At 51.2% G+C, this 17,851-nt stretch overlaps 1 protein-coding gene across 1 annotated transcript; it reads right to left on the bottom strand.

Moving 5' to 3' along the window:
• Window positions 1-269: 269 nt before the first annotated feature.
• On the bottom strand, window positions 270-17,508 carry UBQLN4 (ubiquilin 4). Its single transcript, XM_037499242.2, has 11 exons — window positions 17,387-17,508; window positions 15,626-15,777; window positions 15,056-15,273; window positions 14,250-14,512; window positions 11,722-11,880; window positions 7,788-8,013; window positions 6,616-6,755; window positions 6,040-6,123; window positions 5,831-5,946; window positions 5,445-5,631; window positions 270-3,503 (listed from the first exon to the last, which is right to left on the bottom strand). The coding sequence occupies exons 1-11, from the start codon at window positions 17,492-17,494 to the stop codon at window positions 3,351-3,353; spliced, it is 1,806 nt and encodes a 601-aa protein (XP_037355139.1). The 5' UTR covers window positions 17,495-17,508; the 3' UTR covers window positions 270-3,350.
• Window positions 17,509-17,851: the final 343 nt, after the last annotated feature.

Below are 17,851 nucleotides of genomic sequence, written 5' to 3'. Positions count from 1 at the left end.
AGTCAGAAGCGCGGGAGGGTGAGAGAATTCACCAGAGCCAGAGCGGGGAGCAGAGCAGGCAGAAGGACCGAAGTACACTGCTGAGGGGAGCAGCGGGCGGCAGGAGGGGTCTGCGCGCCATGTGGGACCCTCCTCCGGTGGCCGGGGAGCAGCCAGGGATCGAACCGGCGCCGCAGAGGCCGCGGGCAGCTTTGCAACCCAGCGCTCAACCGCTGCGCCACCGGGGAGGCCCACTATTACATTTCTAACACCATGAGACATTACCATTTTTCTTTTATAGTCAACATTTATTTACCTTTCCACACATATATTCCACTTTCATTGTTTTCCATTCTTTATTTTTGTGGTTGAAGATTACTCTTTAGAATTTCCCTTAATCTGAACCTGCTGGTGGTGGACTCAGCTTGTGTTTATGTGAAAATATCTTACCAATTCTTTTCCTCAGTTATGTTCAACATGCCACTAAGTCCACCTATCGATATTTTCATTTATTACATTTTTGTAATTAAAATTTCTCATGCGTGTATAATGGGAAGAGAGGTTGTGGGTGGAATATAAACTTTTTTTTTAAGATTTATTTTATTTATACAAGAGCTGGGGCACAGACAAGAAGCGCGTGAGGGTGAGAGAACTCACCAGAGACAGAGCAGGGAACAGAACAGGCAGACTGATGAAATACACTGCTGACGGGAGCAGTGGGTGAGACAGGAGAGGTCTGCTCGCCACGTGGGTTGCTCCAAGGCCAGCGGGGATCGAACCGGCACTGCAGAGGCTGCAGACAGCTTCACAGCACTGCGCTCAACCGCCTGTGCCACCAAGGACCGGAATCTAGACTTTTGATGGTGTGATGTATATACAGATGTCAAGGTGTGAAACTGTACACCTGAAACTTGTTTGTAAACCAATAAAAAACAGCGTCAATAAAAAGATTCATAAAAAAATTTCTATTCACTTCTTTTCCAATTGTGCTGTTTTGTAGTTTTCTGCTATATCTTTTTTTAATTTTTATTTTTTTAAAAAGATTTATTTATGCATACAAGAATGGGGGTACAGGCCAGAGGTGCGGGGGGTGAGAGGACTCACCAGAGACAGAGTGGGGAACAGAACAGGCAGACTGACTGAAATATACTGCTGAGGGGAGCAGCGGGCAAGTCATTAGTGGTCTGCTGCGCCATGTGGGTAGCTCCCTGGCTGGGGATCATACTAGTGCTCCAGAGGCTTTGGTTAGCTTAATAGGTTGCATCTTAACCCCGTCTGCCACCAGGGCCACCAGGGAGGCCCCTCTGTTGAAATTTCTAAGCTTGGCTTTTATCTTCTTGAAATACTAAGCATAACTGTTTTCATTTCTATGTAATTCCAATACATAGAATTTCTATTACTTGGTTTTTTGGTTTCATTTATATTACTTTATCTCTTAAGTTCTTAATTAACTTTTAGAACAATATCCAATTCGTTAGATTTGAAAATAATTTGATACTTTTGTGATCTAGGCAACAGGGAATGAAAGAATGCAATCCTCCCCATTCCCAAACCATGGCTACAGATACCAGGGAACCCTTAATCTCCAGTGTTTCTTAATAGCTCTGGTAACTGAATTCAAGTCCCCTAGACAGACCCCAGCATGTGCCCTCTAAACTAAGAAATTATCTTCAGCCAACTTCCTCTCCCCCAGAAAACAAACACTAAGACACCCTCACAACAAAGATCACGCCATTTATTTACAAAGGCCAGTGTGGGAGTTGGGGGTGGGAGGGATGGAGAGCCACGCAGATATCCTCTCTGGATTGCTTGGAGCCCTTTCCCACTCAGAGCAAGATTCTGTTCCCCCTGCCTCCACATTCTCAGTCATTGGTGGTGCAAGCAGCGGACTAAGTGGCAGAGGAAGGAGGTGACATGGGCCTCCTCTGCTCCAGTAGAACAATGTTCAATTCCAGATCAAAGACATCACTGCCACCCTCTCTTTTCCTTCCTCAGATTGACCTTTCTGGCTTAGAGGGAAACAGAAAAACTCAAAAAAAAAAAAAAAAAAAAAAAAAGGCTAATATGCCAAAGGTCAGGGGCTCAGGAGGGACAGAGCTCAGGAGGGACAGATCCCTTTAACATTGTCCCAAAGCAATGAGGGGTGTTAAGGGTGCTGGTCATAGCTGACAGCTTCAGGAGGGCCAGCAGCATCGAAAGGACCAAGGAACCCAGTTCTGCCCCAGCCTGGCCTTTCTGTCTACTTGCCTGGTAGGAAGGAACTCTGAACCAGTAATCATCAGCGTCCACCCTTCACTCAGCTCACACGTGTGTGCGCACATATCCATGCACCACCCACATCCACTGATGGGGCAGGCCCCGATCCCCTTCATGTCCTTGAGGGGGGCTCAAATTACGGGTGCTTGGGGGACACAGGCAGGTCCTAGGTCCATGGAAATGTGTGTGTGAATACACACATAAGCATAAGTGTTTGGGGAAATGGAGCCAATATGACCCCTTGTGAGGCTTCACTGAGCCCATTTCAACAACTCAAATTCCATTAGCATCTCCAGGTCTCCTCCGCAGGTCTGAGTCAGGACTCCTGCCTAAAAGAGCTAGTAGCACTTCCACTCCTTAATAGTCAACTCCAGCTCCAAGTCGTTTACTCAGGCTGTCTCCCCTATTTCTTTCCTCCAGAAAAATCTCACTCCCTCCTCCTCTGCACTCATCTCCATTGGATTGGTCCAGGGTTTGCTAATTTCTCTTCCAGAAGGCTGTGTCTCATCTCCCCTTTCAGCACCTTCCTCCTCCCCACTGCAAGTTCCACAGACCCCCTGAAAAAGTGCTGTATGAAGTGACCAGAATAGAGGTGAAGAGGAAAATCAGTCTGTTTCACCAGCCCCTCCTTCTGAGTATGAATTCTAGCATTGGCTAGGGAGGGGTGGGAGGAGAGGGGGCAAGAGAAAGGAGGAAAGGAGTTACCAAAGAGAAACGTAAGATGAGCAAACCCTAGTGGTTCAGATGGAAGACCCTGTTCAGTGAAGCGGGCAGCTGGCTCCTCCTTCAACTCCGCATGACCACTGAGAAGTCTGAAGATTGAAAGAGGTGGTTGTGGGGCTAGGAGCTAAGGCCAATCAACAAAATGTGAAAACCACTTACAGAGCTCTGCTCAAATAGAATAAGAGAGAAGATTCTGTGAGAGATGTAGCAGTAAAACCAACCTTCTCAGGCAGAACTGTGGGGTTGGGCCCAGGCCTCTTAAGGTCACCCTGCTGTCTGTACAGGACAGGGAGAAGACAGGAGGGATGACAAGCTGCAGGTAGGGGTCAACAGAAGAACCAAACGCTGGCATCAGGGGAGGGAGAGGCAGGAGGCACGGGCTGGATGAGGGATTAGGAGAGTTGAGAGCCCAGGAGTCTCTCGATTGCAGCATTGATGTCCCCTCCTGTGGCAATCAGGGCCTGCAGGTTGGCCTCCCGATTGATGAAGCCCATGGAGTTGAGCTGCTCCAGCTGCTGCTGAAATCTCACTTCTGGCGTCTGCACCTGCAGGGGACAGGCCTCATCAAGTGGGCACAAGACCAACACCAAGGGACCTATCTCAATCAGAACCCAATGGGACAGGGAGAGTTGATCTGCAAGTAACAGGCACGCAGCCTATGGCCCCAGTCACTAAACAATTGTGTAATAAGGCCAGGGGGTTATCTTTCTGTACATTTAGAACTAACAGGCCTGGATCAGCTCATAGTCCACCTCAGTGGAGATATTAACAAGCACTCCAAAAGCCAAAGGCTCTGTGGTCAATGAGGCTTGCAAGCTAAATGCCCTCCAGATCCCCTCCAGGCCATCATCATGCACACAGCCACAGTAAAGGCCAGAGAAAGGCCCCTGGAAAGAGAGAACCTGGCTTTTTGCTTAAGCAATCAACACACACAGTTATTCACAAAAGAGAATACTTTTCATTCTTGATGCTCCTGTAAACATCTCCTGGAAATGTTTTCCCAGGAGATGTTTAGGAGGCACAGAAGAAGCCCAGTAATCACAGACCATCCAGCCATTGACAGGAGAAACGTGCCACACAGAGGAGGAAGGGACCTGCCTGGGCCACAAGGCAGTCACTCAGGAAGGGCCCTGACGTGCAGGACAGAAGCCCTTTGCAGTGCTCAGGACGGCTCCCTGTCACAGCCTGCAGAATTTAAGTTGCCTGGTCCTTGGTAAAGGCTTGTCCAGCCCTCCCAGGGCCTGCACTGAGCTGGGCGCATGTCATCTCCGTGGACTGGCTTTTCCCAGACTCATCTAGTCACAGAGATCACAGAAGGGTTAAGGGGACGACCCAACATCATCCCCAATCCCTGGCCTTCACTTTGTGGCCCAGGGCTTGTCACTTCACCCCCAGAACCTCCCTCTTGCCTCACAGATGGAGTCTGCTTTAATTATCAAAATAAATCCTGATATAAGAAGTGGTAAAACAAAGCAATTAAGGTGTAAATTCTGGAGCCAGAATGCCTCGGTTTGAATACTGGCTCCACTGCATACTAGCTGTGTGACTCTGAGGAACCACTTAATGTCTCTGGGCTTCAGTTTCCCCCTCTGTAACACAGTGATCATAATAGTAGCTTCCTCACAAGCTGTGATGAGGGAGATGGTAAATGAGTGCTCAAATATAAAGCACTGAGAACAGTAACTAGCACAGGTTGAGTGTTATTACTATTCTTACCTCCATTTTTTTTTTTAAGATTTATTTTATTTATTTATACATACAAGAGCTGGGGTAGAGGCAGACATGTTGGGAGGTTAGAGGATTCACCAGAGACAGAGTGGGGAGCAGAACAGGTGGATCTACTGAAATACACTGCTAAAGGAAGCAGTGGGCGAGACAGTGAGGTCTGCTGCGCCATGTGGGTAGCTCCCTGGCGGGGGATTGAACTGGTGCTGCAGTGGCTGTTGATTGCTTCACAGTGCTGAGACCTAATCCCTTGTGCCACCAAGGAAGCCCCACTATTCTCACCTCCGTTTTACAGCTATAGAAACTGAACTCAGGGCCTCCCTGGTGGCGCAAGGGGTTAAGACGCAATCTGCGAAGCTGTCCACAGCCACTGCAGTAACAGTTTGATCCCAGGCCGGCCAGGGAGCTACCCACATGGCGCAGCAGACCTCTCCCAACTCACCCGCTGCTCCCCTCAGCAGTGTATGTCAGTCGATCTGTATGTCAGCCTGTTCTGTTCCCCACTGTCTCTGGTGAATCCTCTTACCACCCACACCTTTGGCCTGTACCCCAGCTCTTGTATGCATAAATAAATAAATCTTAAAAAAAAAAAAAAAGCACCTGCACTCAGGGGAGAGGGATAACTTTCCCAGGGCTAGAAAGTGGAAGACCAGAATCGAAAGCCAGAGGCATGAAAGTAGACTCCGCTGCCCCCACTCTCTGCTATCTCGACACTGCCAGGATGGAAGTGGTGGTCCAGTCGGCCCCACTGCCCTATGTACCTGCGAGTTTCCATTTCCGGCCAAAAGCTGGATCATTTGCTGCATGAGCTGCTGCTGGGCACTGGAGGGCCCTGTTGGAGAAGATGTGGCTGGAGGGGCTGGTGAGGAGGTGGGGGCCTCGGGAGTAGACCCGGCGTTGCTGCCTGCTGATGGTGCTGGGGTCCGGGACATCCCAAAAGAGCCAAGGCTGCAGACAAGAGAAACCAAGAGGTAGGAGATGGCATCCAAGAAAGGGGTAGAGAAGTAAAGACCCAGAAGGAAAAGCCGATGGAAGAAACAGGAAGTCAGACCCACGGAGACACCAGCAGGGGCAGCTCAGAGTGGCAGAGGAGAGGGTAAAGGGGAGGAGAAACCAGAACCTGCTGCCCACCTGGCCCCACTCTCACCTAGGTACCAGCCCAGGGGCCTCGGTCTGCAAGGTCTGCAGTCCTTGCTGGATCTGCAGCAGTGCCTGCATGGCACGGGGATTGGTGAGGATGGAGAGCGACTCTGGGTTCTGCATCTGGTGGGAAAGGAGCAGAGGGGCAGTGGGAGGTGGAAGGAGAGCTCAGGGCACACCCTTGCTCTCCACCTCTGCCCCCAGCTCCTCACTCACCTGCTGCAGGAAGACCGGGAGTTGCAGGCGGAGCTGCTCCTGCAGCTGAGGGTTCCCAGCAAAGAGTGGCACGTTCACCATCATCTGCCAGGGGGAAGCATGTAGGGGGAGGCCTGGGCCCTCCCATCCACCCTAAGAATTCCCTGCAGCCTCAGACTCCCTAGGCACCACCACTACTGAAGGAAATCGGGCCAGCTTTTATCTCATAATATCCTGCAGGCCTAGGTGGGACAGTGAGAGGAAATGGAGCTACCAGCTCGGCAATGAGTATTGGGGCCCAGGCTGCTCAGCCCCAGTTCGCTGACGACGACTATCATTTTCCACTACCATGTGGTGCTGACCACGTGCTGAGCCACACTCTAAGAGCTCTAGATGTGTGAGTTCATTTAATCCTCGCAGCTCTGTGAGCCATAACTAACGTGACAACCATTTTAGAGGAGGGAATGTGCAGCTAGCAGGTGGCAGAACCTGAGTTCTAAAGCCAGACAGCTTGGCTCCAGAGCATTCTCGCCACCACAGGATGTGTCCTCCACCAGGAAACCTCTCCCAGCATACCCCCCTGTACCAGTCTGGTACCTGAGCAGCAAAGTCAGGGTTCTGGGCAAGTGTCTGCATCATGCTGCGCATGTAGGGGGCTGAGATCACATTCTGCATCAGCTGGGGGTTCTCAGAGATCTGCTGGAGCAAGGCCTGCATTTCTGGGCTATTGAACATCCCTAGGACAAGGAGGAAAAAAACAAACAAAACAGAAGAAAAGGGGTCCAGATGGAAACCAGATGCCTCGCTTCATTCTCCCTTATTTCAGACACTGAGGTTACAAAAGCAAAATGGGCACCACAGGCTTGTGGGTCCAAGTCTCTCCTGACCTCAAGGTTATCTTGTATTGCTGTGGCCTGGCTTCTTCCATCTACTCTGCTAAGGATAAGCCAGTTGGAACCTGAGTCTGATTCATGCCCCGCTGGACTATTTCTGCCACCAACCCAGATAATATCAGAGTTGGAAAAGATCTAATCGCCATTAGAAAAATGGTTTTCAAACTTGTTTTCTTCAAACCAAATCTCGCTCAGAAACCAAGTATGTAAGCAGTCTGATTGGACATGGTCCAGTCTGCCCCCCACCCCGGCCCCCAATCCCCCACCCGCCAAGACTCAGGAGCACAATTTTAAAACCACGGATCAAGTTCAAGTCCCTTATTTTATAAATAAGAGAACTGAAACCCATAGAGGGGATGGGTCTTTCCCAATCAAGATGTTTCCCAGAACACAAATCAGGGCATCTACCAAAGACATCCACAGGGCCAAATGTAGTCATAGTCCAGGTAAACAGGGCATCCCCAGGGTTGTGCAGTGCATAACCTGCACTTATGTACATGTGCTGCACATCCCTCTCCCCAGCCTCACATCTGCCTTTGCCCTAGTCTGCCCTGGTTCCTCTCCCACACCCCCCTCTGCCTGACCCATTTACACTGGATAGTAGCAGCAGAGCTGAAAGAGCTTAGGAGGTGGGGCCTAGTTAATTCATGAGCCATTACTTAGGCCATTATTGCCAGGGACATCAGGACATGGCCAGAACCACCCCTCACCCTCCGAGGGTGGAGCCACTACCCCAGGCTGCAGAGTCCCCTCTGTGGCTTCAATATAGTGTTGCCTCTGTCTTCAATATTCTGGAGCAGTGTGAACCCCACTCAGTTCTGGGACAGACAGACTGCCCTGGTGACCCCACTAAACTCCTTCCACCCTAGGACATACCTGACCCCAGGCTAGCCGCATTGATCCCAAAGGGGTTCGAGACTGTCGGGTGCACCTGGCTGGTCCCCGATCCTCCGTTGCCCTCCCCACCGGACCCGGGGGCCTGGGAGGTGGGGGTCGAGGGGCTCCAGGGGTTAGGGAGGGGCTCTCGGTTCTCAGTCCGCAGAGGCTGGGAGGACGAGCTGTCGGAGTTCCCGGCCAGGGAAGAGAAGGGATTGTTGCCAAACTGGGAGGAGGGAAAGGTTTTGGGTTAAGGACTGAAACAAATCAGGGACAAGGGCTAAGCCCTTTCTTTCCTCTCACCTACCAGCCTCCCCTTCCCCAGAAAAGGGAGAGATCTAAGACCTTAGAGGTCCTCCTCTCCATTTCTGGCCCCACAATGGGCAGGCAGCTCCACCCTTGCCTGCCGTTGGAAGCAGGCCGATGCTAGTGACTGAAAAAGTGAACACCTGAGATAGATGGGAATCACCTATCTCCTCTGGGGGCTCTAAATACTGGATTTCTAATCTTCTCTCTGGCCAGTAGTACTTCACCCCTTTATACACACCCCTCCCACAGTGCACCAAGATAACAGGTTTCCTTAGCTCTGAAGGGGCAGAGACACGACCTTTGCATCCCAGCCCCTGCCACTAGTAGGTGCTCAATAAGTAATTGTAAGCCTAGACAGAAGTCACTGCTTCAACCATGATCTGCCCCCAGCTTCCCCTTTCAGTGAGTTCCAGGTCCCCAAAGTGGCATTCGGTCCATGCAGGCATGCCACAAGATGGAGTCCCTAGGGAGAACACCTCTGGCGGAGCTGGTCCTGTCTAGGTCTTCTCTCCTTCCACTTCTTCTCCCACCTGACTTCCTCCGCCCCCTCCTCCTAGCAGTTGAGCTCCTCAGCCTAGCTGCTTTGGTTGCACCGGGCTCCTCACTGTTACCCAGATTCATCCCAAGACCTGATCCTGTCACATGCCCAAGGTGGCACCTGAGCCTCCTCCCGCTGGAGCTGCCAGCACCCAGGGAAGAGCCAAGGATGTGCTCCTCAACCCCAGACGCCATTTCCCTGGTTCAGCCTTCCTCTCACAAGTCTCTAGGTGGTTACGACCTAAGCAGGAGTAGTTGGGAAGCCTTGGTCCCTCCCTACCGGAGGTCCCATCCAGCCCCTTTCCTGTTGACTCAGCATGGGTGATGGGGACAGGGCTGACCAAGGACGCTCCTGCTCTGAGATGTGGTTCTTTCACCTTACGAGATGCTTGTTCAGATAACAGAACAGGGCTCGTAGGCCACAGTTTCAGACTTTGCCCCAATTACAGGTTTCCTGTTCTGGTGGCTTGCCTAGCACTCAACACCACCTAGTTCTGGGCTGTGCCTTGATCATCCCTAGACACCCTAAGGATGGAATCTCTTTCAGAACGCCTTAAAGTGATAACAGCTGCAATTTATTGAGCACCTACTGTGTGCCTGACACATTTATTCTGTTTATAATACTCCAGTTCTCAAAGTGTGATCCTAGGACCCTTGCAAGATTTAAAATGGATTTTAAAATTCTAAGGCATTATTTGCCTTTTTCACTCTCATTCACTCTTAAGTTTTCAGTGGAACTTTCCAAAGGCTACATAGTAAGTGACATTGCGACAGATTCTATGCAGAAGCAGGTATGAGAATTCAGCTGTCTGGTAGTCAGCCAGACATTAAAGAAATCTGTAAAATGTAAAATAAGGCCACTCTTTCCTTGAAAGGTTGGTTTTGGAAAAAAAGTTATTTTTTAAAAGATATGCTATGTATGTTCATGTGTAATAGATTTATTACTTTTAAAGTGAAACAAATTTTTAAAAACTTTCTCAGTTTTCATTTCTGATACAGTGAATAGCAATAGATCTCACTCACAAAAACAAATGCTCTTTGGGGTTCTCGATAAGTAAGAGTATAAAGGGGTCCTGAGACCAAAATGACTGAGAGCCACTGCTATACTCTATTTCCTCCACTTTGAAAATGAGGAAGCCACGGGTTGGAGAAGTGAGGGCAGCTCATTTAAAATCCCACCAGTAGAAAATGGTGGAGCATGTATGTGAACCCAAGTTTGTTGATGCCAAATGAGCTGTTCTTTTAGTTAAACCAGTGCTTCTCACACTGTAGCGAGCATCAGTTCTACGTCTTTCTCAACTATTTGAACTCTTTTTAAAACCAGGTAGATGTGTAACTTTGATTTAACTTTTTTAATTTCTTAAAAATTTAAAATGAACAGATTCCTTTAAAAATTAATAGCTGGGCCTCCCCCGGTGGCGCAGCAGTTGAGCACTGGGCTGCGAAGCTGCCCACAGCCTCTACAGTGCTGGTTCGATACCCGGCCGCCAGCGAGGGTCCCACATGGTGTAACAGACCTCTCCTGCTGCGCCCGCTGCTCCCCTCAGCATTGTGTTTCCTCACTCTGCCTGTTCTGTTCCCCGCCCTGGCTCTGTTGAGTTCTCTCACCCTCCCACGCTTCTGACTGTACCCAGTGCTTGTACAAATGAGTAAAATAAAAAATCTTAAAAAAAAAAAAAAATTAATAGCTGATCCCTACAAGCAGAGACTAGAATTGGAAGGAGCAATGCCAGGAATAGCCAAGATGAAGTTGAAGAAAAAGGTGGGAGATTCACGTTACCCGACCCCCAGGCTTCAGGCAATATGGCACTACTGTAGGGACAGACAGAGTCACCGGACAGAGTAGTCAGCAACACACTCACTTGCAGAGACGTGCGTGGGCAAGGAGTGTACAGGAGAGCACGTGGGGCCTCTGTGGACAGTGCACTTTCCTCCCCACAAGGAAAAAGGGGGTGTGAGACCCCACCCTCTCACACAGGTGCTGTGTGTTCAGCTGTGAAAGCCCATCACACTACATTTACACTATGCGCACCTCCCTGTGGCTATGTTCTTATGGTAAACATCTTTAAAACATTTGCAAAAAACAAGTTAAAAAATTAAATTAACATCATGATACCACTTTTGTAAGGTTTACATATATGCAAAACAATACTATAGATTATAGTTATAGATACAGACAGATGATATAAGAATTGAAACCACCAACACCAATGCTGGGTGGCAGTGAGCTCTGGTGAGGGGAAGAGAGGCAGAAAATGGGGAGGTGGTATGTGAAGGCTGCAATTCTACCTGTAACATCTTAGTTGCAGATACTAGATATGTCTAGGAAAAAATACCAAATACTAACATTAATTACCTTAGAAATAGAAAAGAGATAGCTGAGAGGTGGAATAGAAGGTGACTCTTGTATGTGTCTACCTTCCCACACTTTTTAAGTACCCTGTAGTTGACTTGTGTAGCTTTTGACTTTTCAACCATGGAAATAAAAGTATTTAATGTAAATTAAACTTTGAAAAAGAACTCCAAAAGGCATCAAAACTACGTATGGCAACATCTCAGGGCAACATGGATACAAGAGAATGTTCTATTTTTACCTACACTTTCCATATAGTTGGAAAAATTGCACAAAGAATTTTTAAAAGTGCATATTCTAGGGTCTAATTCCAGAGATTTATTTAATAAATAGCTCAATGGTGACAACCAGGAATCTCGTGATTAACAAGCTCCCAGGAGATTCCAATGCAGGTGATCTGCGGACCACACTTGAGATTCACCGTGCAGTTTTGGCTCTCTGACCCCAGGCCTGCCCACAATCTTTGAGCCCCTGGTGCAAGTTTGTCAGAACAATGTCAGATCCCTTAGACACTATGCCTCACCCACTTTCCTGGGGAACTATGCTATCTTCTGCCCTAGTGCCTCAGTCCCATGCTAAGTTGGACTATGCCTCGCTCTGCACTGCTTTCAAGCCAAGCCCTCCCTGTATGGCCAGGGAGGATAGAGAAGCAGACACACCATGGGCTGGCATGGGTCTGGGGGTGGGGAATCTGGAGCCCAGACAGCCTTCCCACAGCCCGGTCCCTGGCCCCACCTGCTCCCGGGCAGCACTGAACATGGGCTCCTGGATGTCTGTGTACATGCGGCGGAGGGCATTATATCCTCCAGGGATGCTCTCCAGGTTGCTCAGGGCTCGGTCCTGGTTCCGCATCATCTCCTGCATCATGGCTGGATTTCGGGCAAGCTCCATTGTCTGGGGCAAAACACAGGGAGAGACACAGGATGGGACCTGGAACTAGGGAGCAACAAGCTGGGGAAGGGTGGCCCTTGAGGACAGGTCAGGATCAGGACCAGGGTCCAGGATCTAGCCCACAGTGACAGGAAGTAGGGTGACGAGACTTCCTTTCTCTACTGTACTCTAGGCTCCAGCCCTGACTCCCTGTGGGGATTTTCTAAATGGCCTGTATTTTCTAATGGAGTACGAGATGGGCTGAAAGCGGCAGCTTCCCAACCTTAGACTCAGGGGGGGTCCACAGACTTATCAGGGAGCACAAAGAAACTGAATAAGAAAGTCTAACAGAATAGGGAGGAAGCGAGGAGAAACTTATTATCTACTGAGCATCTACTACATAAAGGGACCGAGAATTTAAGTCATTCAATTCCCACAATAACTGTGCTACGTAGGTATTTCTGTCCCTACTTTGCAGATGAAAAAATAGGCTCAGAGAATCTTCCTGAGGACCCACTTCCAGTGGGTGGGGGGTGGCCTTCAGGCCAGGTGGTCTGTCTGACCAAGACCATGTTACCATTCCTGGACAACCACCACAAGCTGGGGAAGGAAAGGATTAAAGCTGGAACGATGCTATCACCCCCTCTAACCCTTACCCTTAAGTCTTTCGCCTGACCAAACCTGAGAACACTGGGGATGGGGGCATTCTCTTTGAGCTAATAAACACGGGTTTGGATCAACTCCCAGGTCCAGCGGTCCATAAGAGAAGATGGGTATAGGCACTTCTTGTTCTTATCCAACCTGGAATGCCTTCCCTGTGCTTCTCAAATTTGCTCCATGCAATACCTCTTGTCAGACACCTCTGTGGACAGATACACCCAGTCTCATGGGTCTCTGATCTTTTATCCCATGATTTATTCATTCAATAAATATTGAGTACTATGCACCAGGGACTGCGTGAGACAGCAAATCAAACATCTGCAAATCCTTGCCTTTATGGAACGTATCTTCTGGCGACACCAGTGTGGTGTCCACAGCTCTGCTGAGGTCTGTCCCTGTCCCTTGGTGGATTGGGCCATGACATGAAGCCAAAAACCAACGTAAGGGCCTCCCTGGTGCCCTAAGGGTTAAGTCTCAGTGCTTTTACCTCTACAGTCTGAGTTCAATCCCTGAACAGGGAGCTGACCCACACAGCGCAGCAGACCTCTCCTGTGTTGCCCGCTGCTCCCCTCAGCAGTGTATTTCTGTAATTTGCCTGTTCTGCTCCCCACTCTGTCTCTAGTACCTCTGGCCTACACCCCAGTTCTTCTGTGCAAAAATTTAAAAAAAGGACCTCCACGGTGGTGCAGCAGTTGAGCGCTGGGCTGCGAAGCTGCCCACAGCCTCTGCAGCGGCGGTTCGATCCCAACCGCCAGAGAGGGTCCCACATGGTGCGCAGACCTCTCCTGCCGCGCCCACTGCTCCCCTCTGCAGTGTACTTCGTCAGTCTGCCTGTTCTGCTCCCCACTCTGGCTCTGGTAAATTCTCTCACCCTCCTGCACTTTTGACTGTACCCAGTGCTTGTATAAATAAATAAATCTTTATTAAAAAAATTTAAAATAGGGCCTCCCCGGTGGTGCAGCGGTTGAGCGCTGGGTTGCGAGGCTGCCCACAGCCTCTGCAGTGCAGGTTCGATCCCCGGCTGCTCCCCGGCCACCGGAGGAGGGTCCCACATGGCGCGCAGACCTCTCCTGCCGCCCGCTGTTTCCCTCAGCAGTGTACTTCAGTCTTTGTGCCTGCTCTGCTCCCCGCTCTGGCTCTGGTGAATTCTGTCGCCCTCCCGCACTTCTGACTGTACCTAGTGCATGTATAAATAAATAAATAAATCTTAAAAAAAAAAATTAAAAAAAAAAAAATTTAAAATAAATTAAAAATAAAACACAAAACGCGGCCCCTCTGGAGTTCCCTTATCTATCTGGCCCTGCCCAACCACAGGCTTCTCAAACATCCTACTATCTTGAACTCCCAGGTCTTTGCACTTGCTGTCCCTAGGGCCTGAACCCTCTTTTAATTCTCCTGGTTCACTCTTCCTTTGTCAAGTCTCAGCTTGGATCACACTTCCTCTCGAAGGTCTCCTCTGAGCCCTAGAGTAGGGTCAAGGAGCCCTTCTCTGTGCTCCTAGCAGATCCTGTGATTCTCTTTATGACAGCACGGACCACCCCATTATAGCTGCCTGCTTACTCACACCACCTCCCTTTGAGAGCAGGAGTTCCTAGAAATAAAGGCCTGTATTTTTTCATCATTGTACCCCCAGTATTTAAAACACAATTGCTGAATGAATGATCAAGGTAGGACAAGGTAGGACGAGCTCCCCAGGTGATTCCGATGCAGGGCCAGACTCCTCTCATACCCACCTGCCTCATGAGCTCGGGATTGTTGAGCATGTGACTGATCTCAGGGTTCCGCTCCATCAGCTGTTGCATCTGGGGGTTGGCCATGATCATGTGACGCATCAGGTCAGGGTTAGACATCATGTCCTGGACCAGGGGGTTCTCCATGATCTGAGACAGCATCTCGGGATTAGACATCAGCTGTCTCTGCATCTGCTGCTGCAGCTCCATGAAGTTGGCAGAGCCTAGGCCCAGGCTCCCAAGGCCCAGGATGCCCCCAAAGCCAGCTGTGGGGTGGGGAGCAGGGTCATAATGAGCTTCAAGAGCTCTTCCCCACCTGGCCACTGATTCAGGTTTCCAGGAGGGACCCCGTCTGATTCTCACTTGTCCCTTTCCAATCATTCCCACAGCCTCAGTCCCAATCCACTGCAGGCAGATACGTGAGCTGCCAAGATAAGAAACCTCTTTGATGGCTGAGGTTGAGAGCTGGCATAGCACTAAGCATAGAGAGGATAACCCATTGAATGAGAAACACATGTTCTCCAGCTAGCTACTGTGGGGCCCACACCCCAATACCCTCACCCAGGTGCCAATATCCTCACCCAGGATTCCCCAGCTCTCCCTTCATTCTTAACATTTAGCCAGGTTACCCTCCTCTGGGAAGCTATCACAGACTGGCTTCCTCCCCAGCTTGGCTCAAATAGCAATATGATGTCCAGAGGTGCCCTATTCTATTCCCATCAGACCAGGAGCAGGCACCTCGTTTCTCCCTCCCCTTGGCTCTCCCACACTCCCCAAATAGGACTGCACTCTCCCCTCTAAGGGCTTACAGAGAATGGATGCAGTAGCACTGGGAGGCCCCTCCCCAGCCCCAGGGGAGGGCCCCCCCCCACTGCTCCGCCGACTTCCACTGCCAGCATCTGAAGTGGCACTGCCAGAGGTAGAGGGCTGGGCAGGGGTGGTGGGTGAAGCAGGCGTGGTGGAGGGTGCGGAGGCAGGGTCTGGAGTGGAGGGGGAAGAAGCAGTGGCAGCAGTTGGATCTGGAGCCCTAAGGACAGAGAAAGAAAAATCCTGGTTGGTGTGAACACAAGGAGAGGGAAGACAATAATCTCTGTGTTTGCTGTGCACCTACTGCCCCCAACCCAAGCCATCAACTAAGCACCCCTCAGGTAGGGGGAGTCTGTAAGTCAGACAGGGGCAAGAGAAGAGAGTAGCATTCTGGGAAGGTAAGTCAGGTTCCCTTCCTCTGCAGGTGAGATCATAAGGTTGTCTCACAATCCATCCAAAAGTCACCTTCCAGGCCCTCTAGATACAGTTGAGCCATGGGTGAGAAAGAATGCGGGTGGGGGGTAGGGAGGAAGTCCAATCAGAGAATGAACCCGATCCTCTCCTGCACTTACTTCTGAGGGGTCTTGATGACCAGATGGACAGTGAGCCCATCCTTGATCCCATGCTGGTTCAGTGTGTCCCCATCCTTCAGGATCTTGCCTGCGAAGATCAGGACCAGCTGATCCTGCTGAGCCTTAAACCTCCGGGAAATTTCCTCTTTGAACTGTGAGGAAGAGGCAGAAGTCACTATGCAGACCCCCAGCGCTCTACCAACCAAGTACCCTGCCTTTCCTTCAAGAGTCTCTACATTTCCTTACTCCCACCTCCTTGTGAAGTCTCCACCCATTGCTTCAGCTACAATAAGCTGCTCCTTCCTCTGTTTTCACTAGTCATTCAATTATTTAATTGAAGCTATTAAAAAGGCAATATAATTGATAAAATAATTAGGAGGAATATTTAGCATGTTTCAAGTAGCTCCTTTTTTAACCACATAGATGGATCAGTGTGGCAGATCTGGCAGCTCTATCTCAGAGTGTCTGGCTCTCAAAGCCCTCACTGCTATGTGCCACTCCCTCTGCAATGTCTTCACCCAGGTAGGGTATTCCTGCCTGGCAGCTCCCTTCATCTCAACTCCCTCAACAGCCTCAAACCCTTCAGACTTCTCTCCTTAGACCCCAAGTTACTATCTTGTCTTTATTCACAAACTTCCTGCAACAACTACAACAAATACATGCCAGTTTATAAATAACTGCACGCACATTCACAAGTTTAAAAGTCTAAGTCCCAGGAGAAACATATTATTTTCTCCATTTCAAAGATGAGAAAAGGAAGGATCTGTATGGTTAGGTAACTTGTCCTGTGCTGACTGGAATGAACTCAGCCCAGGCTCTTAACCAAACACAATATTTCTCAAATAGAGCCAATTTCAAATTCAACTTTGTAGGCAAAATAATTTAAATTCGTGAAAAGTAGTCAAATAACGGGGGTGGGGGGTGGGGCGGGCAGTGATGGCACCTTTAAATGCAGACTTGGGGAGAGTAAGATACCCCCAATCAATCAGTAGCCTTCCAAACCAAACAAAACACAAACCTAAGTAAAAGCAGTGCACTTGCTAAGCAAAGGCAGCTTCCAGATTCCTGTCTTCCAACCAGAAGGCCTATCTTAAGCCCCTCCTATGTGAAACTGTGAAGCAGTCAGAGGGGGGTGGCGAACACAGGCAATATTAGCTCATTCACTCATTCAACACATTTTTATTGAGCACCTACTGCACGGTATGTAAATCCCGGAGGAGCTGAGAACTAGATGTAACCGCCACGATTCGAAAGAGGAGGGAGGACCTGGGGAGAGGGGTATCCTCCCCCCACCACCAGGCGCTCAGAGTAGCCTGGGCGTTTGTAGGCTCACAGTATGCGCCCCGAGCGCTCCGCTGCGCCCCCCGCCGCCTCTCCCGGCTCAGCACCCTGCCCCGGCCCCCCACTCTGCTTCCAGGTCCCCAACCCCGACCAGCAACCACGGGCGCAACTCCCTTCAAACCCACGGTCCCTCCCCCGTCCCTAAGCAAGGTGTCCCCTCCCCACTCCCCACCACGCCCCCAGCCCAGGCCACAAGGCTAGAGCTGGCCTCCCCTCCCCAGCACGCGCCGCGCTCCCCCAAATAACCCTCACAGGACGCCCCCTCCCCTCGCCCGCCCCCTCCGCCACTCCGGGAGTCCGCCGGGCCCGCGCCCTCTCTCCCCGTCCTCCCGCGAGCCCGGCCGTCACCGTCCCTGAGCCACCCCTCGGCTCACGGACCCCCTCCTCCGCGCGCCCACCCCACCCCGCCGCCCGCGCTACCTCCTTGACCGAGGCTCGATCGCAGATCACAATTTCCTCCTTGTCCTTGGGGGTCTTGACGGTGACCCGAATGGGGGGCCTCGTCTCGGCCCCGCTTGGCTCCGCCATGCCGCCGCCGCCACCCGGCCGCCCGCCAGCCCGCCCCGGCTCCTCCTCCTCCCCGCCCGCCCGGCCAGCCCCGCGCGGCCCCGGCGCCTCCAACACTCCCCTTCCCTCCCGAAGGCTCCTCCGCCCCCTCCGGACCAGCCGCGCACAGCGCCCCGGGCGGACCGGGGGGCCACTGCAGCAGGGGCCGCCCAGCGCCGAGGCCGGGGTCCCGCCGCCCCGACCCGGCCTCTCTGGGCGGCGGCCCCGGAGGGACTCCGGGCCGGGCCGGGCCGGGGGCGCGCCCCGGGCGAGCGCCCACTCCCCGGCCCCCGCCCCGGGCGCCCGGGCTCCCGCGCCCCGACGCGGCCCCCGCCCCGC

Source organism: Talpa occidentalis, unplaced genomic scaffold, assembly GCF_014898055.3.
Source record: "Talpa occidentalis isolate TD23 unplaced genomic scaffold, MPIMG_talOcc4v2.1 talOcc4.9, whole genome shotgun sequence".
Lineage (NCBI taxonomy): Eukaryota > Metazoa > Chordata > Mammalia > Eulipotyphla > Talpidae > Talpa > Talpa occidentalis.
Note: the sequence above shows the minus strand (reverse complement) of the source record. Positions and strands in the feature narration are given on the sequence as shown.